Raw genomic sequence first — 25,803 nt, 5'->3', positions numbered from 1 at the left:
CATCGGGGATCTCCCATTCTGATGGCTTTGGCAAAGGGTTTACTGATTCCTCATATGTTATCATCAATGTTTCGGTATGGTAAGCATTTAATTCATACATCAAGCAGTCTTGGTAATTATTGGCTGTTAGCGCTCTTATGACATGACCACAATGTATGCCATCAAGTTGCCAATGTCTACATGTACATGTCATTTGTTTGAAATTAACAATGACGTTTTGTGTCCCCTTTTTGACCTTTCATTTCTTACTTGAGATCATGTGAACATCCCAATTACTAAAAATATTTTTATTTTGTTTTACAATATCATCGACCCAAGGGGTGAGCGTTGTTGTTGCTTCCGCTAAAAAATAGAGAAAACTACACAGTTAAGATCAATAAAATTTAACATAAACATTAATATTACAACTTACTACCTGCAAAGTTACGGCTTTGAAATCACCATTGTTGCATTGTTGCATGGAAAAAGTCGATCAACATTAGTATCGGCACCTTACGTGCATGTCTAGATAATGCATTTATAGACTACGCACTGTTGGATGACATAAGATTATATCAGTTGCCGCTAAAATGTGCCCTAGAACAAGTTTCAAGATTTATACTTTAGAAGTATTCCCATATTGGTTCATTTGTCTTTTTCATAAGGTCCATGACAGCATTAAAACCATCAACTGTATAGGCTCTACAAGCCTCCTAAAAAATTCCTTTAACTGTCTTACTCTTCTTGTATCTAGCTACTATGTTGAAATACAAATAGACACCACATATTCTGTGATGAGCGTGAGGAAAAATGTTGGCAACAGATGTCGCCATAGATGGAGACCTATCAGATATAATTGTAAACTCCTCCATATTGCCTATGCAATCATGTAGATTTTGAAAAAACCATGTCCAAGAATCTGTACACTCATTTTTGCATATACCATATGTAACCGGTAATATATTATTTGGTTTTGTCCAATATTAGTAGCTGCAAGTAACATGGTACCTTTGAACTCGCTCTTTAGGTGGGCTCCATCTACTACAAGGGTCGGCTTACAACAATTGACAAAAGCGCATACCTGCAATACATTGTATGTTTATTCAAATACACTGATTATTGTTAGGTACACCAAACTTATAATAATAATAATAATAATAATAATAATAATAATAATAATAATAATAAAATATAGTAATACTAACTGAGCAACCATGTGCGACATACAAGAACTCAAACCGATCATCACCATCTGTTTGAATATGTGTCACCGTGCCCGGATTATGTTTGACCAAATTGTAGAAATAAGCCAGAAGTTTGGTAACAAAATCCACTTTCGTACCCCTTAACAACAACAATGCATATTGCTTCGCACGCGAAGCCTGATGGTATGAGATATTAATTTTCAAGTGAGCATTCATATCATTAATAATAGTTTGTCCCCGGTATACTCTACTATAATCTTTAGCCAAGACATCAACAAGATATTCACCCAAAACATGTTTGTTTGCTTGTCGATGATTAGGTTGAAACATTGTTGAAGAGCATGTGTTTACATCAACAAATTTATTCACATGGAAAAGTCTGCCATAATTTTTAATTCCTTTTGCTCTTAGTAACCAAGAACAATTTTTCCAACACACACAACCTCATACCTTGATTTGGCGAATCTACTTGTCCTCGTCTGAAAACCTTCTTGAAGACATTTTTTCCCAACCACCCATTTTAGAAGGTCTTTGTTCTTAAATATACGGAGACATTCAATCTTTTGATGATTAATGTCTACCATCTATGATGAGATATCTTCACTAACATCAACTGGACATGCTGGTAGAGGGGGCATACCGTAAAAAAAGTTATTGGGAAACTTAGCATTACGTTCATCACCCAACTCATCTCCATCAGAATTGCTTTCTAAGTCGGTTATATCTAAAGCTACATCATCAACATCAACAAAATCTTCGTAACCATATACATTTTCATCTTTCTGAATCATTTTTTTTTACTATTACCTACTACACCCCTATTCATAACTTTAACTTCTTGTTGGGGAACATCAACATAACGATCACCCACGTCATTAAGATATGTACCAACATCATCATCACCAACGTACTTGTAATTTTCAGGATCCACATAGTGAATAGGTGAATACCTCGCATTAACATTTTCAGCAACACTGTGAAACTGAGGTACAGTAAGAGTCATGAAAGTACATATTGGATTGTTGCTCCCTTTATCGCTGCATATGTTAGCAACCGGCTCATTTCCACTCTCGCCACTCTCTGTAACCGCATCACCTTCATAAGCCACCGCAAAGACTTTCACAGCCCTTCCTCCAATCGATTTGATTACGTTGATCAACATTCTAACATTCATGTCTTCAACTATGACTATATAATGATTCAATTCATGATGATGGAAACAAAGACTAATTTTATATTTAACAAACCGGTTTTCGTTCTCATCAAATATACAAACTCACTATAACTAATATACTCATAAAATATCACAGCGAATTCAGAAATACCTCCCTGTGGACATACGTATTCAAGATTTGTTTCCACAACTTTCCACCTCCCACCAGTTACAACGCAAACCAAATACTCATTCATTTTATTAGAGAGGTTTTAAAGGAATTTTCCAAAGAAATAACAACTAAAGAGATAATTTTTTTCAAAACTTTATGTATAATAAGGTTGTTTCGTAGTCAAACTTTATCAATTTCGTGGTCAAAAGAAAAAAAAAGCGCAGGTGGAATGGAGAGGAAATCACAAATGAACTTAGTTCATCTCCATTTTTAGTCATAGATTGCAGGTATTTATACGGGAAAAAAACTAAAAAAAAAACACCTACGAAACGTACAAGCCGCTAAGGCACGACTGTGCTTTAGCGACTTGTACGTTCGCAGATGGCTTGCTAAAATCGCAGATATGCTTAATCCATCTGCGATTTTCATAGCTAAATTTGTAATTTAGTTTTTTTTTCCACAAAATAATTAAGGGATCAGGCTATATTTGTAATTTTTTCAAAAAAAATAATAAATAAATAACCAATGAATTAATGATATTTTTCAAACGTTATGTATGTCTAAATCACATTTGTGGAATTTTGTTCCTACAACAATTTTTTTTTTTGGAAAACGGCAAATATATAAAATTAAAACCACAACAAGATGATGTGGCAGAAGAGTACAAAAGACAACAGAAAAACAGAAGAGTTACAAACAATGAAAAGGGCAAATATTCTACACTCTCCAATCTATCTTTTTAAATGAAGTTCTATGTTTGCTCCAGATGAACGATAAAGCCTTTATCCTTTCCACAATCATTGTTGATTTCATGTAAACATTCTCAAAGATCCGTTTATTTCGCCCAACCCATATGCACCATAACGTACCACATAATATCATATTCAGCAAGCTTTGTTTCTTCTTATTACCAGACCATCTTGATATGAAACAAAGCATGTCCTTAACCGAGGAAAACTTCTCACACCCAATTCCACACCAATAAAAATACAAGTGGTTTGAGAAATTAAGACAAGTGCATTTGTTGTATTCATTTTATTTTGGTATTTGTGGAATGTTATTGTTCTATCATACAAAATTAAGAAGGGAAGAAAATAAAATGCTAACATGTCGACATGTTATTCATCCCATTAAAGTTTTAATATTTAAATTAATGTGCAATTCAGACAATTATTTAAATTGGCGTATTTAAAATATAGATACAAAACAAATCTAAAAACAATATTTTATATTTTATAAAATTAATCTTATAGAGATAAAACAACAGCGAACAATAAAAATTTCTTAAACGAACTAACATAAACATAAACAAACACTTATTAGTGTTCATTCGGTTTTGCTTACAATTCTATTTATGCCAAATATTGTTATATGAATAATATAATACCGCATATGATTTTATATTATGTTAACAAATTTGGTCTAATATTTCATGGTTTTACGTTTGCAATCCATAAGTTCTCGACTTTATAAATTTGTGGTTATTTTAATTGGTTTAAGGTCGATTTTATATAGTTTTGGTTATTTTAATTATATAGTTATTTAAACATAATAATTGTTATGAATTTACTTAAATACAAATATAAGATTTTTATACATGAATGGTGTAATATTTATTTAAATGTATAATATTTTTTATTTGAATAAAATGTTTCTTTTAATAATATATTAACATATTCAAATTAACTATATAGGAAATAGTTTTTTGGTTATATATTTGGTCAAGAACAATAATTTTTATGAAACTATTGTAACAAAAATATGTAAAAGAAACCTATAAAGCTAATAAGTATAATCGTTATTTATGAAATGTGAATAAGTTGAAAAAATAAACACATTTGGAATTTTTTTAGGGTTATTGACATAAAGCTTAAAGTTTGTTTTTAAAAAATATGATTTTTACTTGAAATTATCATTATATGAGTTAAAATCAAAATTTTTCTATTTTTTTTTCTAGTATTACTTTTATGATTTGTTGTTATAGGTTTTCTATACAATAAAATTCACAATAAAATAGTTAAGTTTGTATTTCTTTTATGTTTTTACTCTAAATATTTTTTTCAAGTTATACATATTCATGCATAAAGACATATTTTTACGTATTTATACATCAAAATTTTATTTATTTAAATATCATATTTATGTTTAAAAAATGTTATTTTTTATATACGTTTTTTTGCCTATTTATACGGTTTAATTTTTTTTTTTTGCCTAAAGATGTAAAATTATATTTTTACTTCTAAAAAGCATAAAAATATGTATTTACATTTTTTATAAATAGTGAAAAACTAATATTCTTAATACATTTTTTACGTTTTTATTAAGATAAATATATTTTTATGTATATTTTTTTTCTATTTTTAGATATATAATTTAATACATATTTTCACGTCTTTATAAGTATAAATATGTTTTTAGACGCATATATTAGTATTTTTACGTTTTTTAGAAATATAATATGTATTTTTATGTTTTTTAGAAATACAAATATGTTTTTAAACGTATAAATTTCTAAAGACGTAAAAATATATTTTTACTTCTAAAATGGTTTTTGAAATGTTAAAGTAAAGGAAGTACATGTGGCGACATCCATAAGAGAAGTACATGATTGCGACATCTATTAGGCATTTCGTGCTGATTTGATGGAACATATTTAGAAGCAGTAGCGGACACAAAACGCTTGAGTAGTTGTAGCACCTAAAAAAATTCTAAACAAACCAAAATTAATATTGACACTCGTATTTCAAGATGTTGAACCTAATAGAAAAAAATTACACTAACTGCCGGAATCAGAGTAATGACCTGGGACCCCCCGGCTCCACTAATGTTTGCCACTGTTTATAAGGTTAACATGTAGTCTATGGTTGAAGATTGACATGATGACTTATTTGACGATTCAGGTGAAGATTTAGATTTATTTATTGAGGGTTCAAACAAAGATGCGCAATAATTCATAAGAAAATTTGGCATGATATGATATTTTAATTATTGTTATATTTTAATTATGTTTTTTATTTATATTATTGTAACACCCATAAAAATCATGCCAAATTTAAATTTTAAAGACATTTCAAATATTTTAACCCTTACAAAACTTGTTTTCAAAATGTATCGTATCAGAGTATCTCAGAAACAAGGTCATAAAAAGCGAGGAGTTGTACGATCACGGCTTTGCCTTGCCACGATCTCCTGATGTGCCTGAAAAAATAAACTAAAACTGTAAGCTCGAAAGCTTAGTGAGTTCCCCCAAAATACACATACCCATGACAATACACATATAATCATAAACAACATACTATGGGTCCAATCATCATCGGGATGGAATACCCCAGGCCCACAACCAACAGGTTCGAATGCCCACATACTATAAGTCCAATCATCCTCGGGATGGAATACTCACGGCCCACAACCAACAGGTTGGAATGCCCAGGTCTATTGGCTTTCGCACAAAGCAGATAAGTCTCAACCGCCAAACAAACATGTGCACATATAACAGATAACCACATAACAGTCTATAGACAGACAAACCGATCTAACAAATCATAACTGCACATAACATCCTACCTACTAGGATACTGATCTAACGGATCATAACAGCATATACCATCCTATATACCAGGATACTGATCTAACGGATCATACAACACATACCATCCTATATACCATGATACTGATCTAACGGGTCATAACAACACATACCATCCTATATACCAGGATACTGATCTAACGGATCATAACAGCACATACCATCCTATATACCAGGATACTGATCTAACGGATCATACAACACATACCATCCTATATACCAGGATACTGATCTAACGGATCATACAACACCCAAGCATATAACACATCAATATGACAATCCAAAAAGGGTCAGCCTTGGTGCCTTATACCCTTGAGTATAGTGAGGAAAACTCACCTTGAATGCAGAAGCTTCCTGAAAGAAATCCTTAGTTGATGCCCTGACCACTTCCTGAGCTATCAATACCGATTAATATACCCAATTAGCAATTGGGTCCTATACTATAATCCTTAATCCATGCATGGGGGTAAAATGATCATTCTACCCCTGACCCAGTATGATCCCAAAACCAAGGCCCAAATCAACAAAAGTCCAACACTATAATGTCCATAAATTCATCAATGGCCCAGTTTTCCAAATTGGGCCCAAACCTCTACGTGGGTCTTTCCATGAGGCCCAAATCCTTCTTTTCAGTCCAACCCACCTAGCATCCCGATGGTCCAATAATAATCCAAACACTTAAGCCCAAAATGCTAAAAAAAACACTCGTGGTCCAAACTATGGCCCAAGTTTCTAAATTGGGACTAAATCCTTCCAGGGCCTTTTCCTACATCATTAACAGCCCACAACCAGATGACCCAACGGGCCCAAGATAAACAAGCCCAACAGTTGGCCTACACCGAAGCCCAATAAGCGAAACTCATTCTGACCGAGTACGCAGGGCGTACTCAGCTGTACGCAGTGCGTACTAGGTTCGTGACTTGTACGCTGCGTGTACCAGCTTGTACGCCCAGCGTACTCCTCTGTTAAGTCCTTTTTGCTATTAAGCACTTAATGCTTCAAACCAAGGGACCAAATTACAGATCTGGGTTCTACTTAACATCTTAATCCATAAAGTCACTGACTTGGTGACTTATATGGCCCACATGAACCCAATACTCAAGTATAGCAATCTACTTTCATGAAAATGGCCATAACTCTTGCATGAACCCATTTAGACTTCCAAGATGGCAACTTTCTGCCTTAGGGACTCAAATAGCACCAAGGGCGGCAACCCTAAGCCTAAGAATCAGATTTGAACCATAAAGCTTCATCCTTGGGACCAAAAAGGGACCAAAACCCATAAATGGTAGATCTAAGAGATGAATGATCAAGTTCAAAGCTTTATACCTTCATTAAGCTGAAAATGAGTCACAAAAGCCAGATCCATAAGCTTCTCCTTGATCCCCCATCTTTGCATCAACTCCACCTTCTTGGAAATGGACCAAATACTCCAAAAATGGACTCCATGAGATCCAAAATGTCACCATGGATGACTAAGGACGATTTCTAGGGTTTAGAGGGGTGGAGGCTGAAGATATTAGGGTTAGATTATGAGATAGGTGTTTAAATAAGGTCCAGGACCCTAAAATAGGGTCCTGATCTGATTGGCGTACGCTCAACGTACACCGAAGAACATTCGCGACCATCCTGGTCAGTACGCCCAGCGTACTCCAACGTACTGCCTTCTTTACTAGTACGCCCCGCGTACGTTTTGTGTACGCCCCGTGTACTCGGCTAAGCCTGAAAACCACAAAACTTTCGAAGGCCATAACTTCTTCGTTATAAATCCGATTCCGACGATCCTTATATCCACGGAAAGGTAACGAGAAGCCCCACACCTCTATAAACTTTATTTAACCTGAACCCAACCGAACTAAAATCCAAAATTCATAAAAGAAGTCTGAAACACTACATTCCTGTTTTACCCTTGACCCCAAAGTGCAAACCGAGCTATTGGGTCACATACTCACATTACCCACATCCAAATGGGCCTAAATCTTACCTTTATAAAGGCCCTAATCCTTATGATGACCGCTCTTCGGGTCACAGCCTCGATTTAGGACTTTATTCGAAATGGGGCGTTACAAATATGTATTTTTTTCAAAGTAATGAAATATTTATATTTTTATTAATTTTGAGTTTATTAACCATTTTTAATTAATTTTATTTATTTACTAAATCATAGTAATTTATTTTAACAACAAAAAATAAGGTGAAATGAAATGCGTTTATTTTCTAGAATTAAAAAAATAAAAAGAGAGTAATGAGAAAATAAAAGGGAAATCTCCAAAAAAGTCCTAAAATTTTAGTCTAATTTATGAAAAAGTCCCAAACTAATTTTTGTTTACAGAAAAGCACAGAATACCGGCTAAAACTTCGAAAAAACCCTTTTTGGCCGGTTTCGTAGATTTAGCCGGTATTCTATCATTTTTCGTTAGTTTGCTCAAAATATTAGGATTTTTCTGAAAATTACCCGATAACCAAAATATTGGGACTTTTTTTGAAAATTACTATGGAATTAATGGATATTATTATTAACAAATCATTTATAAACATAATTTTTTTTATTATTATAAACAAAGGAAATACATTTGTTGCTAATTTCTAGGAATAGAATGGTCGACTATGTACTTCTCTATTGTTTGTTGATCACTTCAAAGTTTCTATGTTCTTCCTATGTATCGTTGTGGGTGTTATAGTGAGTAGTACTCTGTTAGGCGTGACCAATACAAGAGTTGATAATATTTACTAATACACAATCAATAATTGTCTACTTGCTATTAGACATGATGCTATATGATCACGTGTTATTAGAAAATATCATAACACGAACGTATAGATCTTTCGTTATGTTCTTTAACCTAACTACTACGTAACCTCCAAACATTTCCCGATAACAACCATAAAATTACACACATCTATCGAGAGTGAAAAGTAAACTTTAAATGACAATTTAAATAGATAATAACCCTTCACTTGTTTCCATATAAAGTATCATTCACAGTTCACTTTTCACATTTTATAGATGTGTGTTAGCTGATGGTTGTTAACATGTAATGTATGAATGTTGGTTGGTAGTTAGGTTAAACAACATAAGAGGAGCACCAACATTAGAGGAATGCTAACTAAGTTTATCTCACAATCATACCCACAACAATGCATAGGAAGAACGTAGAGAGTTTGAGTGGTCATGAAGCAATAAAGTACTTAAACCACCAATTTATTCCTAGAAATTAACAACAAATGTATTTCCTTTTTTATAATAAAGATATTTTTTGTTTATAAATGATTTGTTAATAATAATATCCATTAATTTCATGGTAATTTTCAAAAAAGTCCCAATATTTTGGTTATTATGTAATTTTTGGAAAAATCCCAAAATTTTGAGCAAACTAAAAAAGAACAGAATATCGGCAAAATTTGAGAAACCAGCCGAAAAGGGTTTTTTCGAAGTTTTAACCGGTATTCTGTGCGTTTCTGTAAATAAAATTTAGTTTGGGACTTTTTCATAAATTTGACTAAATTTTAGGACTTTTCTGGAGATTTCCCAAAATAAAATGACTAAAGATAGTGAAAGATGAAATGGTCTAAGTAGTCTCAATTTACCCTTTGTTAGAAAATATAATTTCATGAATTTAGAATATTTTACGATATTCGGTAAACAAATTATCAGAAGTTTCCTCTCTAATAAATGTATGTTTTTTTTTGCCACTTGTTACATTCTTATTTAATTTGTCAAATGTGATTTTGTGGTTATTTTGAGTTAATTTTTTTCATATGTTATTTTATGGGTTTTTTTTATTATTAAATTTCACATAATATTTTAATGTAATAATTGCAATAAATATATTAATAAATGGATATTAACTTCATTAATAAACTTACATTTTAATTTCAAAATTCTCAGAATTAAAGTTTATTAGTTTCTTTTCTTTATTTAAATTTAAAAGATAAAAAACATTTTCATTATAATAAATCATTATTTTTTTATTTTCTTATAAATTCAAAGTTATTAAATATTTTGACATTTATATTTAATTTTTTTAAATTAACCTATATATAACATGAGTCTCACAACTAGTTATCGAATAATTGTTTAACAAATTGAGGTTATTTTATAAAAGTAATTCTCATGAAATAAGCGATTATTTTATAATAAATATCTAAAAATAATTAAATTTGACAAAACTTTTATTTTCCCAATGTCGATTAGCCCAAAAATAATTCACAAATAGCTTTAGAAATATACTTAAAAACCCTGTATGTTGTCATCTGTTATTCGAGTCATCCATTTTTTACGCATAACATGAAATTATGTGTTTTTTATGCTGTTCGAACTTTGCATGGAGGTCGGCGGATAAAAACAAAGTTGAACTACTCCCGGCTAGGGATGAGAGTGGGTCCAAGCCCGGACCGGTAGACCCGGACCCGGAAAACCCGGGAACCGGTTAACGAGATTTTTTAGGACCGAAAACCGAACCAGTATATAGGAACCGGTTCCGGTTCGGTTCCGGGTAAGGTACTGGATAAAGTGGGTCTAGAACCGGAAAACCCGAAAATATCAAAGTGGGTCGAATGGAACCGGGTAAAGTGGGTCTAAAACCGAAAAACCCGGGGAACCGGGTAAAGTGGGTCGAATGCATGTTTTAAAATTTCACAAAATACAAAAATAAAGTTGAGAAAAAAAAAATTTGCAGCTTTGATATCCCAACTTTGGGTGACTATAAATCAATGAATATGAAACCAAAAATGACAAAATTATAGTCTAAAATCATGTACAAACTCTATACTACACTTTGGAAAAAACCGCATGCTATTCCGACTTCAAACGAATTAAATATGCATGTTTTAAATCTATCACGAAATACAAAGAAAGCTGAAAAACCTAAAATTTTCAGCTTTGATATCCCGACTTTGAGAGACTATAAGTCAATGAATAAACACCCAAAAATAACAAAATTATAGTCTAAAAACATGTATAAACTATAAACTACACTCTGAAAAAAACTTCATACCAATCCAACTTCAAACGAATGAGATATGCATGTTTTAAAACTATCACAGAATATAAAAAAAAGTTGAAAAACATAAAATTTCCAGCTTTGATATTCCAACTTTGAGAGACTATAAGTCAATGAATATAAACCCAAAAATGACAAAATTATAGTCTAAAATCATGTAAAAACTATAAACTATACTATGGAAAAAACCTCATGCCAATCCGACTTCAAACGAATGAGATATGCATGTTTTAAACTTTCCATAGAAACCGGTTCCGGCCCCTAAAACCGGTTCCGGTTCCTAACACGGTTCCGGTTCTTAAACCCGGTTTACCCGGACCCGAAGGACCCGAAACCCGGATTACCCGGAACCCGGATAGAGCCATTCTTTAAACCCGGGACCCGGACCGGTTTTACATATTCCGGTTCTAACGGTTCCGGTTCCGGTCCGGTTTTCCGGTTCTAAATCTCCTCCCTACTCCGGGCCCATGTAATTACTTCCCGCTCACTTCTTACTTCTGCTCTCTCCTTTCGCCACGTGCAGCAATCATCCCTTGCTTCAAACTTGGTAAACCTCGGGAATACACGACCGTTTCCTACTTGTAACATGTTCTTTGTAGCTTGTACCTTCATTTCTTTTTCCAACATCCATTTTACTAATTATAGTCCGTTTCTTGTGTAGGAGAAGACTCTTTTGGATTAACCGATTAATGATATAATATTTGTATGCTTATAAAATAAAATTTTATTTTGTAGTTGTACTGACTTATTTAATAATAAAATCACAACTGTTTCCTAAATTTTGATATTTTCCAAAAGTATCAATTAATTTAGAGGCATACCATTTTCGTGTATACATTGTTACGTTTTCTTTATTTTTTACTACCAGTTTTGCCGGCTCAAAAAAGTAGCTTATAAATCGCACAAAAAATCTATCTTTGTAAACAGCGTTTGACCATTAAACATTTAATGTTAGTTTCATCAGAAATAAACTATATTAATTTGAAGTAGTAAATTTGACATTCTTTTAGACTTTTGTATTTTATTTATGAGAAATTAAATATGCTTCTATCTTTTATTTATAATTTAATTGTTAAAATAAAACATAATTTAAATTGGCTAATACATAAGTAAATATATCGAAATTACTAACTCTAAATAACGTTTATTATATTATGCTAATTTATCCATGAAAAAAGGTATTAAGACAAGTGTTTTGAAATCAAAACATATTAATTAATAATAATAATAATTTTAAAATAAGATTAACCCTTATACTAAAATTCTCAAAGCCCATTTCGAACAATTACAGAATCCAATTAATTTTTATTTGATTTTTATAAATGTTACCCCATAAATCCTGTATATAGACAAAAACCCGGCCGGATTGTCATTTGCAGCGACTTAAGAACTAATGCATGGAAAAAAAAACATAATTAATTGGTTATGTAATGATATGATTTGATCATAATGGGTGAAACTTTTCCTTCCAAAAAAAAGTTATTTCAATTTAATATACTTTAAAGCGAAGTTATATTTCATAAATTTATTGTAAATTTAACCAAAAATTTTGTATACAAAATAACTGTAGATTGTAAATCAATCTTTGTTTTATATAATGCATTTTTATTTACAAGCACTGCATTCCATTAATTAATCATGGCAATATTCCTTAATATTTTTATAATGCTAAAAAATGAAATATGTCGATCTTTTATACAAAATACAAAGATATACTATTTAATTAAAAGACGATTGTGTCAATGTCACTGTACCAAAAAGTATTTAGTTTATTTATTTTTTATTTATTTATTTTCCCGTTTGTAAAGTTTACAAAAACCTCTAATGAAAGTCTTCTATAGACACCTCTCTCCTTCTTCTTGAGTTGGCCAGATCCTGTAAACACACTCTTTCTCTCTCTCTTCAAGCTTTCTCTCTCTAAAAAACTAAAAAAATATAAAACCCTTTATGTTTCATGTGTTCCCGATACATGTTTAACGTGATTGAACCGATACGCTCCCTTTAATCAATCCTTTCTCTCTCTAAAGTCAACATGCACAAATCTCAGTTGATCCATTTCTTTATATGAAAAATTCCTTCATTCTTCATCATAAAAGCTATTGACTTTTTAAAGGATCGTTCAGAGTAATATGAAGAACAACGAAGAACAATCTCGATCTCTGTTTGGCATTTCTCTCTCTGATCGACCAAAATGGCAACAATTTCTCATCTGTTCTTCGGGGTTTTTCTTTGGGTATCTCGTTAATGGTGTTTGTGAGGTAATTTTTATCAAAGCCCTCTGTATTTTCCTTGAAGATTTAGGGGTTTTTCATGTCTTTTCTGTTTTTTCTTAACTAGCTGCTTTTCTGATAAAATAATTTCATAAACCCCTGTTATATTTCGGTATATTTTCATTAATTTGTTGTTCTTCAAACACGCATCTTTAATTTGCTGATATTATTCAAAAACTTAGGTGTTGTATAAAAATCCATATTTGTTTTGACGAATCTTTCAAGAATTGGGTGTTCTCCCAAACCCCAATTTAAACCAGACACGATATGCTGAGAATTTTCAAGAATTGGATTTGTGTGGGTTTTTGGAATTTTTCTTGAGGACGTTTATGGTTGCATGCAAGACCTCAAGAAGTTTTCCTTCATAATTTTGCATATTCTAAGGTTTTAACTTTATCTTGATTTTTTTATTTTCCCCTGTACTTTTTGCTCTAATTTTTTACAAACAAGTTAAATTCTTGATTACTGGCTTGAAGTTTTTGTTGAATCCTAAATGGGTCCTACACAGCTTATCAAAATAATTCCTATCTCAATCTGGTATCAAGAATTATTCGATGATAATATCATCGTCTTTGTTTGAGGCTTTGAGTTTTGATTTTTAATAATTAATTTGCAAAAAATAGTATTTTGGAGACTTGGACTATCTTTTGACGCCGGCTAATGCACATCAGTGCAATCGAATTATTCTTTGGTTGTACATTTTGGTGTAAAATGCACAAATCGGACGAAAGGTACAACTTGTACTGCTTGGAGTACAGTTTGTCATGGCATTATTTCGTCTGGAGGAAAAGAATATTTTTTGGGAGTGATTGTACATTGTTTAAAGAACATTCATTTTCGTGAAAGAAACAATACATCAAGCGGAATATATTGCGTTCTTTTTGGATATTTGTTAAACTTTTGGGGAAATTTTCTATTAGTTAATTTTAAATTGTCAACTTGTTCGATCTTTTACATTTAAAAAAATATTGACTTTTGTGGGTAAACGCTTATAATGATCAATTTGGAACTCTTCAATTGTGTCGATGTTTGTATTGTGTGATGGTGCCCACTTAATTTGACTCCAAAAAACAAGAACCTAATTTTTTAGTTTAAAGGTTTAAAGTCTCAAACTTGGTGCTTTCTAAGTTCAAATTTCCACATAATTCTTAGTAATTTAATCTCTAAAATGTATATATACAGAAATTTAATTCTTAGTATTCTAAGTTAAAATTCCACAAGAGCCTAATTTTTTAGTTTAAAGGTTTAAAGTCTCAAACATGGTGCTTTCTAACTCTAAGTTCAAATTCCACATAATTCTTAGTATTTTAATATCTAAAATGTATTAGTTTATTTTCTGCAACTGGAGTGATAATTTTTGTTAATTATATACTTCAAAAACAAATAATTTGACCTCCAAAAGTCAAAACTCGAAATTGGACTTTTATTTTTGGGAGTAATCAGTATTATTTGTGTGTTTCTCATTGTTTATTGCTTCTTTTCAGGAATATGTATACAATCGACTTAAATTCAGGTCAGTTTTTGCATCAAATTGTTTATTTAACTAATTAAGCCATGGTTTTGCTAAAAAAATTCAGAGTTTTTAATTTTCTTTTTGTTTTGTTTTGTTTTGTGTAGTTATGGCTGGTATTTTACATTCATTCAAGGATGGGTTTACCTTGCTTTAATTTACTTGCAAGGTTTCACCACCAAGCAAATGGTGAATCCATGGAAGACATATGTGAAGCTTTCAGCAGTACTCATGGGTTCTCATGGTCTCACCAAAGGGTCTTTAGCTTTCCTAAATTACCCTGCTCAACTCATGTTTAAATCTACCAAGGTAAAATCTTAGATCATAAAGTTGGGACCTTTTTTGTATCCCAGATTTAAGAAATCCAAAATTTTGATGTCATGGATAAAACAGTCAGAATCTTGATTGATTTTTTTTTCTGTGCATTGTTTGGTTGTACGATGAATTATTATTTGATATATTGGAACTGTGATGAAAATGTTTCAGGTTCTTCCTGTGATGGTCATGGGGGCGTTTATCCCTGGATTAAGACGAAAATACCCTCCACACGAATATGTATCCGCTTTACTTCTGGTGGTGGGTCTAATACTATTCACACTTGCAGATGCAAATACTTCGCCTAATTTTAGCATTCTTGGTGTTGTTATGGTTTCTGGTGCTTTGATCATGGATTCATTTCTTGGGAATTTTCAAGAAGCTATCTTTGCAATGAATCCCAATACAACTCAGGTGATTTAGCGTTAGTTTCTAGGGCTATTTTTTATGATGTGGATGGGGAGGGTATTTAAGTCTTTTGCACAATCAGTAATCCCTATCCCAACTTGCCCATCTTTTTGGGTGTGAGTCCAATTGGTATTTCCTTGGGTGTGAATAAAGCAACCAATTCAGAAAAAAGTAGAGTTTTTTTTGTTTGTTTGTTTGTTTGTTTTTGGTATTGAAATTTAGGTTTTCTTGTGCAGATGGAGATGCTATTTTGCTCAACTGTTGTGGGTTTGCCTTTTTTGATTCCTCCAATGCTTTTGACAGGGGAATTATTCAAAGCTTGGAGTTCTTGTTGGCAGGTTGATTACACTTATCTCTTGATTAAACTTTTCAAGTCATCGGTAGTAGTTTCTGAATTCAAAATAGATACGGATTTTTTTCATCAAAATGATATCGTTTTTTTCTTATTGTGATACATGTTATACTATTATTTAACATATCTGTAAGAAGTGCCTTTTAAACTGTCGAGATTTTCCTGTTGAATTTGAATTTTAAAACTTCTTGGTTTGACCTAAAAGGCCAATCCTGTCAGTTTTCAAGTTCACTTTAGTTTGAATTCTATACAGGCACAAGACATTTGCTTTGTGATTGGTGTCACAGGTGTATAATGATTACTGCAGTTATCACAAAAGTCTTACAAAATATTTAATTTGAAGTTTAGGTCAAACATCTACTTTTTAAAGTCGATAATTGATACAAATCATCACAGATTTTACCCCTATGGTTACATATTGTGCCAACTTGTAGCAATGTGTAGAGTATCTTTGAAGAAATCGTGAAAAATTTTCAAGATTCTATTGTCCGATTTGGACTTCTGAACATTATTATTTTGACCGAAAAGTCAAAACATGACCTTTGACCAATTTTGTTTTGTGGGTACAACTACAGCATCCTTATGTCTATGGCGTGTTGATATTCGAAGCAATGGCGACATTTATCGGGCAGGTTTCCGTCCTTTCGCTCATTGCCTTATTTGGAGCCGCCACCACTGCCATGGTACATTTTCTTTAATTTTGACTTCTTAACATTTTCATTCACCAAGGACGCGTTTGGTTTGTGGATACTTGCGGAATTGGAATCCGAGATTCCATTCCATGACATGTTTGAATCCGACGGAATTGGAATCCGAGATTCCATTCCGTCGCATGTTTGGCTGCCAAATTGACTAAATCAAATTTCGTCATATTGCTTCAAATTCCATGTGTGATGGATTTCTTATGGTCCGTGGGAGGAAATTCATTACGATTCTCTCTTTTTTTTTTATTAAAACCCTCATTATATGTGTACATAATATTGAAATAAACAAAAATAAAAAATGTAACTAAAAGTGAAATTTTATTATAAATTACTAAATTTTTATTTATTTCATTTCGTTCGATATTCTAGCAAACCAAACACATGATAAATTCCAATTCCTTTGAAAGATCTCATTTGTTACAAAAACATTTTGTAACCAAACAAATTGGAGGTACATCACATCACATCACATAATCATCCATCACGTGTTGTACTTTGTGTTACTAAACTTGCACCAAATTGCATTTGATAGATAACAACAGCTAGAAAGGCGGTGACATTGTTGCTATCTTACTTGATCTTCACAAAGCCATTAACAGAGCAACATGGGACCGGTTTGATTCTAATTGCAATGGGAATCGTGTTAAAAATGATCCCAGAGAACAAACCAACTCCAAGAATGGTTCAGAAGAGGAAAGAAGTGCCTTTGGGTAATGATGAAAACAGAAGAAACCAAGAGGAAGAGGAAAGGAGACCTTTGGTTTAATTGTTATATATATATATATATATATATATATATATATATATATATATATATATATATATATATATATATATATATTATTTTTGTGTTTAGGTAAATTTTATTTGGTTTTGTGGGCATGAACAATAATGGAAAAAGGGTCTATTGGGTACATTAGGTTTTAAGTCCATTATAATGATTTTATTTATACATATTGATATAAGCATCTTCAAAACGCATATGCATACCAAATGTAGACACAGCATATGCATAGAACATGGGTTGTTTAAAATTTTCTATTTTGAGAAAGAAATACCACAAGGGGATTTTCAATAATGCAATGTAAGAAGGGAAAGGCACAAGTTACAAAAAAAAGGTGTTGCAGTAAGATATTTCAAGATCCAAATTCCATGTCAATGAATCATAAATAACTCCCCCAGTCAACAATACATGGGTTGTTTAAAGTTTCTATTTTTAGATTGAATTTTCTACAAGAGGATGTTCAATAATGCAAGTTACAGAAGTCAATGCACAAGTTACAAGCCAAACAAAATTGTTAAATTTATAGTTTCCATTTTACTTATTTATATATTTGTAAAGGGTGCAGATGCATATATTTACTTTCTTATGTGTACTATTTAAATTTCGTAAAAGGCATTATAAAAACCATTCAATCATATCGACATTGAATAGAATTATTGGTCAAATTATGTAGAACAATCAATTTCGAAAAGCAAAGTAGTTCTAGTAACGACTTTTTAGGCCTTCTCTTTTTTTAGGAGCCCTCACCAAGACCCATCATCCTTTGAAATCATGAAACCGTCGAAATCATTTTCGATTATTTTGAATTAAGAGATTGAATAATGAGGGTAGAACTTAAGACTATAAGCCATAAGTGTAGTCTCTTAACTTAAAACATACAAAGGGACTTAATGGGAAAAGTTGTTCTCTTTTACTAAATGCAGTAAAAACAATTTAATAGAGAGAGTCAGGTAAATGAGGCTCTCCATGTTAAGTTCTAACAAATGCAAAGATTCCCTCACTTATTTTACCTTCAATTTTCCCAAGTATGTTGTTATTTTCACAAATGTATGTTTTAAACGCCATTCATCCCGGGAAATGACATAATGGGATATGGTAACTTGTAGAGAATATTCAACCGGTGTATGCATTACCACCAAATATTGTTTTTCATATGATGCTCTAAAGTAACAATTTTTTAGTGTCAACAATCCATTTAGTATAGTTAGGATTAACCTGAGCCAAGTTGAGTTCAACGTAGGCTTTAATCCGAATTTGGAGGTGCAGAGTGTACACTTGAATAAACTAATTGGAGCTCATGAACACGGGGATCCGGGGGCACTTGAATAAACTAATTGGAGCTCCCTTTGTGCAGAGTGTACACTTGAATAAACTAATTGGAGCTCATGTAGGGACTATACGCGTAAATTACCCCAAACCATAGGGACCATTCGTGTAATTTACTCTTACAAGAAAGATACGTATATGGAACAAATGGAAACTCCATTATATTAATTACTTAACGCTTGGTTTCAAAGTTTGTTTAGTGTCGCTTTTGAAACTTTGATTTTTTAAGTGGGAGACAAAAAGCTTACGTCCAAATGTTTTTTTTTTTTTGTCAACATGAGTTTTGGGACCATGTTTAATTCATGATTTATTTATTTATTGTAAACATATGTTATTTGATGTATGGCGCTCTTATTTTAAACAACTAAAGTATAATCTTTTAGAAAGAAATGAACGTTTTATGCTATGTATATTTTTCAAAATATAATTGCCTAAAAAAATTTAATATACATTCCTATAATAAAATGAAAAAAAAAAAAAAGGAAACTCCATTGCTATTTCTTGCACAAGTGTCTAATTTGAAAGAGAAATTCCACAAAAGGATGTTCAATAATGCAAAATACATGAATCAACGAACAAGCTGCAAACCAAAAAGAATGACAAAACAAGATCGGTCATGTACATATAACCTCACCAGCCAAATGTAACATGTACTACACTTAATGCACCTAGTACAAGTCAAGGAAGCATTGCCACAAGGAAAAATCAGCATAATGCATTGGAATCAACCCCCAGCCAAAAAATCATAATCAAAGTAGTAGGTGATGATAAATCTTTTGATCTATTAGTTAGAAGATAGAGTTGCCACTAATCCGGTCAAAGGCAGGTTTTATTTTAATTGCATTCGCTTAAAGCTAATTGTAACGCATGTTCTGCTTCTTTTAAAAACTGCTGAGTGAGTTGTTTTTGACCTCGCCTGTATACTATGCTTGACCATTTGTTTTGACTGATTTCTTCCTTCTTTGGTGCCCCATTGCTTCAATATGAAATTACCAGAAAACAAGAAAATACAAAAACCATTCAGCCATTAAAAAGAAAATTGTCAAAACTACAAGTTAATTATTTAGCACTTGAAATCTCGTACCTTTTTCCTTCTTTGTGTGTATTATTGTAGCAGTAGACCTTCTCAAGTATTTGAGTATCAGAATCTTCTGTTCTAGAGCCCTCTTCTAGATCCATCATCCTTTAAATTTCACAAAACCAAGAAGAAAATCTTTTTCAATTGTTTCAAACTAAAGGGTTGTTTCTTTTTTGATTCTCATTAACTTCTATACACCACAGATAAAGTAGCTGAATAGGTAATGATGTCTGTCTGGATAAAAAGGTTTTTCTTCTAGACTGAATAAACAGTCTTAATGTAATCAAGACTAAATAACCATTTTACCCTTACATTCTAAAAAAAAATCACAATATTCATCAATTTAAACATGGGAGGAGTTGGAAGGAATAAAGAAGGGCAAAAGGTTAGTGTCTAAATACATCAAGCCAGAGTTTTTTTGGCTTAACCTGTTATACCATTCTGTCCGGATTAAGTCAAAAAAAGAAACAGCCATGTACAGCTGTCCAGACTCCAGATTAAGTGCTTAGCACATTAAACTCATTAAATAAAATTAAACATCATTTATTCAGAAAGAAAAAAAAAAATACCTTGTATTTAAAAGGTCAAAAAGCAATTGTAGGGCGCCCGAATCCCCACAAGCTTCCCATGTTGCTGCACGAACTTCTATATCCGATGGTTGTCTCTCCCCATCTGAACCAACAAGCTTTAAACAGAATATATAGATTACTCACACGATAATCAAAATACAAATTTTTGTGTTGATATGGTTATAAAAACTAGTGCTAAATGTAAGAAACAGCAACATACTTTCATTTATTTCTGTATTATATTTATAGCATAATACCTTCATTTCTTTCTACTACATCATAGTACTTCCATTTTTTTTTTCTTTTAAGGCATTGTACTTCAATCTTTTTCTTATTAGGACATTATACTTTGAAATTTTTACCAAGTGAAAATTGATTTGTGTATAGATGATATTTGCTATAATTTGTTAGATTTTTTTGAAATACAGTGTTGTAATAAGAAGAAATGAAAGTAGGATGCTATAATGATCAAATAAATGAAAGTATGTTGGTATTTATTGCAAACAAATAAAGCAGAAATATGAGTGCACCTCTTGAAGCAACGATGTAACCTTATATATCTCATCTTCCCCCATGGCTATAGTCCTTAAGCAAGTTAAGAACTCTTCAGGAAAAACAAGTTTGTTCAAGTAAGATGGAGTCTTTCTTTGACCACTCCAACTAAAATTGGGAACTTCATTTTCTTTACATTTACCATTTGTTTCTTTTTTGTTCGAGAAGAACCCATGATCAAGTAAAGTTTTTGATAAAAGACACCTCATTTCAGCTTTCTGTTGATTATAAAAATGTAGCATAGCATCATAAGTAAAACCATCACAGTATTTATAGTGATGAAAATTGGTAATATAATTTGTACTGACTTGTGCTTCTAGAAGTTGTATTTTGGTTTCAGAAAACGGTACATCCTTGATAGCTTCAGCTGGATAGTGAAGCTGTGAAAGAGTAAATATGGTTACGTAAGTTGACCATATTGCCCTTGAGAAATTAACCATGAAAAGATCAATAAATGGGATTCAGTTTAATGACATTAGATACAGGAAAAGATTACCATGATATAGTCATCTGGATTATTATCCATGACAAATCCATATAAGTATAGAAGTTCCTGCAATTAAAATACCAGAATAGTATCATAAAAGGAAGAAAAAAAAATGTATGCATTTATCTTAAAACCCCGTTTGAACAAAAATAAGTTTTTTTTTTTAAGAATTATAATGGTGGTGATGATTGTACCTCATTTCCTTTGTTACCATAGCTAATTGATATCTCTTTCCCACTTTGAAGACGAGCTTCTTCGACTATATTAATGCAAAGGGCAAAATGGTCTTTTAACATCAAAAAGTCTTTTGATTGTTCTAAAAAAAGTTATAATTACCAGAAAGAAGATACATGGACAATGGAACACCGGTTGCAGATCCTGTTCCATCAACTTCCCATGTTGCAGCAGCCTTTAAATCTGTTAAGTTGTGGAGTATTTTACATAAAAGTAACTTTGGGGAGAGCTTATTTACAAAAGCTTTATATGCAAGGGCTTATTAACAAATAGGTAAAAGTTCAGGGACTTCAGTGGAAAGTACCATGGTTGCAAAAGTCAATGCCAGGGACAAGACCCTCAACCCAGACAGTCTCTTCTTGTATAGAAGAAGAATCGACCCCACTTTCAACTTCATGTTCTGAAATTTAATGAGTAAATATAAGTATTCCACTTTTCTCATTATTAAAATCATATTTACAAAGAAAACTCACTTTTGCCATTATCACCATTAGCCAACTCTGAATTGGAATCATGATTTTGTTGCTCTTCTTGAATTTGGGGAAATACATAAGAACGAGGAAGTGGTATACTTAGAGCACGTGTCCAAAATATTGAATTCGCCCTATAATTATAACAACAAGGAGATAATCATGGGAAACTTAAAAAAAAAGGGTTAAATGTAAGAACTAGCAATGTACTTTCAATGATTTGTTTGTTATAGCATCCTACTTTCATTGATTCCTCTTACAATATTGCGCTTTAAAAAATATATCCAATTATAGCAATGTCATCAAAATACAAAGCAATTTTCAATGCTACAATATAAAAACATTTAAAAGTACAATGCTATAAATAGGTAGATTTTCCAAAGTACAATGCTTTGATAAGAAAAAGATTGAAGGTACAATGATGTAATACAAAGAAACGAAAGTAGGATGCTATAATACACAAATATATTAAAGAACATTGATATTTCTTGCATTTAAATTAAATCCATAGCTTTTAGAGAAAGATTTGTACCAAAGGAAGTCACGGAAAGAAACTTCACTACAAAACAGAAAAACAGGGAATTAAAATTAGTAAACGGATGAGATTATAGTTAACTGTTTATAAGATAGGTAAAGAGAGGAATGTTTATATAAAGTAAACAGTGATGAACGGTAATACCTCAATAATGGAGAAGTTTAGATACACATATTTCTAAATGAAAATTTATGTTATTGGTATAAAAAATATGATGGGCACCTTTCTAAGTCACCATCAAGAATCAAAAGCTTCTTCATCAACTTTTTCACTTTATCATCATACAAGGACTGCAAACTCTTCTTCTGTAACATAAATCCTATGTTAAATTCACAAATCTTAAGTAGCCAACAATATTAAAGATACATGATGTAATATACTACAACATTGTACTTTCAATTTTTTTTCTTATTAAGACATTATACTTTGAAAGATCTACTCAATTATGTTTAGATGACATTGCTACAATTGTGTATATTTTTTAAAGTACAATGCTATAACAGGAAGGAACAAAAGTATGATGTTATAATAAACAAATAAATTGAAGTATGTTGTTTTTTCTTGCATTTAACCCTAACTTGAATATTTTCATAAAGTTGTTGGGTAGGATAATTTAATTAATATTAAAAAAAACTATGTGCGCTTTTGTGTTAAAGAAACAACCAAGAGTTTAAATTCTATTTTAAATCACACCTGCAAGTCGGTTGCTTTAAACAAAGTAGTTCCTTTTAGCTCCAAAAGCTCATCTTCAGAGAACCAAAGTGGGTTCCCGAAACTAGTTGGAAGTATATCAAGGTACCTAATATTTCCATTTTTTGCTCAATATATGAAAATCTAAAAAGAAATATATATATATATATATATATATATATATATATATATATATATATAAGTGTAACTTGTGTTTATATACATACGGTTTCCATGAAGAATTCTTCCTTATAGATTCAAAAGTAAGAAACAAAAGTATCAAGAATCTGTCATCCACTTCTCCTTCCTCATACAATGCTGAACATACAGGTCCAAGTATTGGATCTTGTAATACCCTCATTGGAGTTATAGCCAAATTAAGAGGAACCACCAGTAAAACTCCTGACATAATTTCAAAATAAGAAGATTTGACAGAGTGCAAAATTGATTATTAAGGTTTTGCAGCATATCCGAACACTCGTTTGAGTTCAGTTATCATTCAATAAAGAACAAAAAAATTTGATTTCAACAGTTCTATTATAACATAATCTCAATACAATAATAAATCAGAAGGTGATGAAATAAGTTTCAAATTACCATCAGTAGCGCCATCAGATGAAAATACGCCAAACCCTTTGTTCGAATCGCTGTATTTGATGTTACAACCGCGCAATTCCACTCCATTCAACTGGGCATTTTACAAATATTCGAATAATGTATCAAATAATCAGAAATTATCACACGAAAACTAAATAGAGAGGATCAATAATAAGCTAAGAAAAAGTACATAGAATCTTCATGAGTCTACCTTTAACCATTCAAGAAGCAGTTGAAGCTTTGCTTCTTCAGAGCTCCCCATGGCTGCGAATTTCACTATTTTTCTTGAGGGGTTTTTTTTTAAGAAAACAAATTCCACTTTGTTGACGAAGCCCTTCTACTTTTCTTTAATGACCTAACAGTCCTTGTTTATTAGGGGGTGTTTGGCTTATCTTTTGAGAGACCAAAAGGACTTTTAGAAAAAAGATAGAAGGGAAAAAATGTTTGGTAAAAGCATTTTAAAAGCTACTTTTGGGATTTTGATATAAGAAAAACTGACTTTTTGGAAAAGTCAGGAAATCCTAACTTTTTGTAACTTTTCCCAAAAGTCCTTTTGGCCTCTCAAAAGATAAGCCAAACACCCCCTTAGTGTGATATCTACCAAGCACCGATAGTAGGATTGTGAAAAGTGTTGTTTCGGGTTCGTGTCATGTTGAAACAAAAGGATTGAAAGGACTTGAACCTAACCTAATCTATTTAATTATCGTGTCGTGTAAGCCTATTTATTTTCGTATCGGGTTTGGGTTATGGTTAGACCTTGAAATATGTTGTGTCATATGAGGTTGAAACACTAAATATGTTGAAAGAGTAGAAGTTAGGTAGATAGAAAAAAAAAACCCCCGAAAAGAAAGTAGCAATTCGGAGACGAAATGACTAGACTAATAGTAAGTTTAGAATGCAAATTGAAGAGAATAAAAGTTGGAGACGCAGATTGACGAGATCATGAGGAGTAGGGAGTGACTGGAGGAACTTTGCAACTTTGGGAGAGAATAGATAAAACTGAAAATGAAGTCTTTATATTACAAAATGATTCAATCCAAAGTTTTTCTTTTATATATGGTTTTGATTCTAGTTTTTCTAGTTTATCTAAAAAAACTTTCAAATAAATAAACTTGTTTAATTTTCATGTCAGTTCGTGTTAACAGTATCCTTGTACAACTTACAATTATGATGGTAATCGAGTAGTAACCTTATAAAAAGTTTTTATAGTGTGATTGTACATTTTCTATGAACATTGTCTATCGGTAAGTGCTTATTTCTTTTTTCATACCTCCTCTACTGAGTTCAAACCTCTCTATCATCAAAAGTCAAAACTCCCAATCATTTTAAAGGCTCTGCCGACCTTCTGTTTCAACCTTTTTCTTTATTTTTATTTTCTTCTTGTAGTTATCAAGTTAATTTTTATAAAATTACAAAAAATGATCCCTACAATTAGTAAAATTATATGGGTTTGGTCAGAAAAAATTTGGTGGTGCACCAGTGGCCTAAAATTATATCTTTTTATTGGTTTTGGTCCATATCCACTTAAAAAGATGATTATACCCCTTATATTTATTTTTTTATTTTAATATTAATTTTATTGATTTTAAAATTAAAAATTATAAAATGGTCTTCTCCTCTCTCTCTCTCTCTCTCTCTATCTATCTATCTCTGAAAAACACACACCTAAGACCACCCCGAATGCAACCACCATTCGCCAACACCATCTGTAAACGATCTACGGATTCTTATGTTGGAAATCACCAGATGTAGCCTGAAAACCTTCATGCGCCACCGATCTGTTCGTACATCAATGTGATAACCCTGAAAATACACGTGACATCC

The 25,803-nt window shown here is 31.8% G+C and overlaps 2 protein-coding genes across 4 annotated transcripts; one reads left to right on the top strand and one right to left on the bottom strand.

The window, feature by feature from the left end:
* The first annotated feature begins 12,931 nt into the window (after window positions 1–12,931).
* Window positions 12,932–17,735, top strand: LOC145124758 (UDP-galactose/UDP-glucose transporter 2-like). Its single transcript, XM_079060218.1, has 7 exons — window positions 12,932–13,356; window positions 14,853–14,881; window positions 14,986–15,187; window positions 15,365–15,607; window positions 15,838–15,939; window positions 16,529–16,636; window positions 17,190–17,735. The coding sequence occupies exons 1-7, from the start codon at window positions 13,228–13,230 to the stop codon at window positions 17,421–17,423; spliced, it is 1,047 nt and encodes a 348-aa protein (XP_078916344.1). The 5' UTR covers window positions 12,932–13,227; the 3' UTR covers window positions 17,424–17,735.
* A 1,504-nt stretch (window positions 17,736–19,239) lies between these two features.
* On the bottom strand, window positions 19,240–24,270 carry LOC145127879 (SET domain-containing protein). 3 transcript variants are annotated; one of them, XM_079063005.1, is made up of 17 exons: window positions 24,191–24,270; window positions 23,980–24,070; window positions 23,610–23,784; window positions 23,386–23,491; window positions 22,915–22,997; window positions 22,690–22,716; window positions 22,161–22,291; window positions 21,992–22,087; window positions 21,790–21,870; window positions 21,648–21,712; window positions 21,463–21,519; window positions 21,275–21,346; window positions 21,109–21,184; window positions 20,945–21,018; window positions 20,415–20,530; window positions 19,852–19,950; window positions 19,240–19,750 (listed from the first exon to the last, which is right to left on the bottom strand). In XM_079063005.1, the coding sequence occupies exons 1-17, from the start codon at window positions 24,239–24,241 to the stop codon at window positions 19,597–19,599; spliced, it is 1,554 nt and encodes a 517-aa protein (XP_078919131.1). In that variant the 5' UTR covers window positions 24,242–24,270; the 3' UTR covers window positions 19,240–19,596. The 3 variants fall into 3 exon arrangements, with proteins under 3 accessions (XP_078919131.1, XP_078919129.1, XP_078919130.1); XM_079063003.1 differs by having other exon boundaries at window positions 20,945–21,184; XM_079063004.1 differs by having other exon boundaries at window positions 19,240–19,743; window positions 20,945–21,184.
* Window positions 24,271–25,803: the final 1,533 nt, after the last annotated feature.

Source organism: Lactuca virosa, chromosome 7, assembly GCF_052849685.1.
Source record: "Lactuca virosa cultivar CGN04683 chromosome 7, Lactuca_virosa_CGN04683_v6, whole genome shotgun sequence".
NCBI lineage: Eukaryota > Viridiplantae > Streptophyta > Magnoliopsida > Asterales > Asteraceae > Lactuca > Lactuca virosa.
Note: the sequence above shows the minus strand (reverse complement) of the source record. Positions and strands in the feature narration are given on the sequence as shown.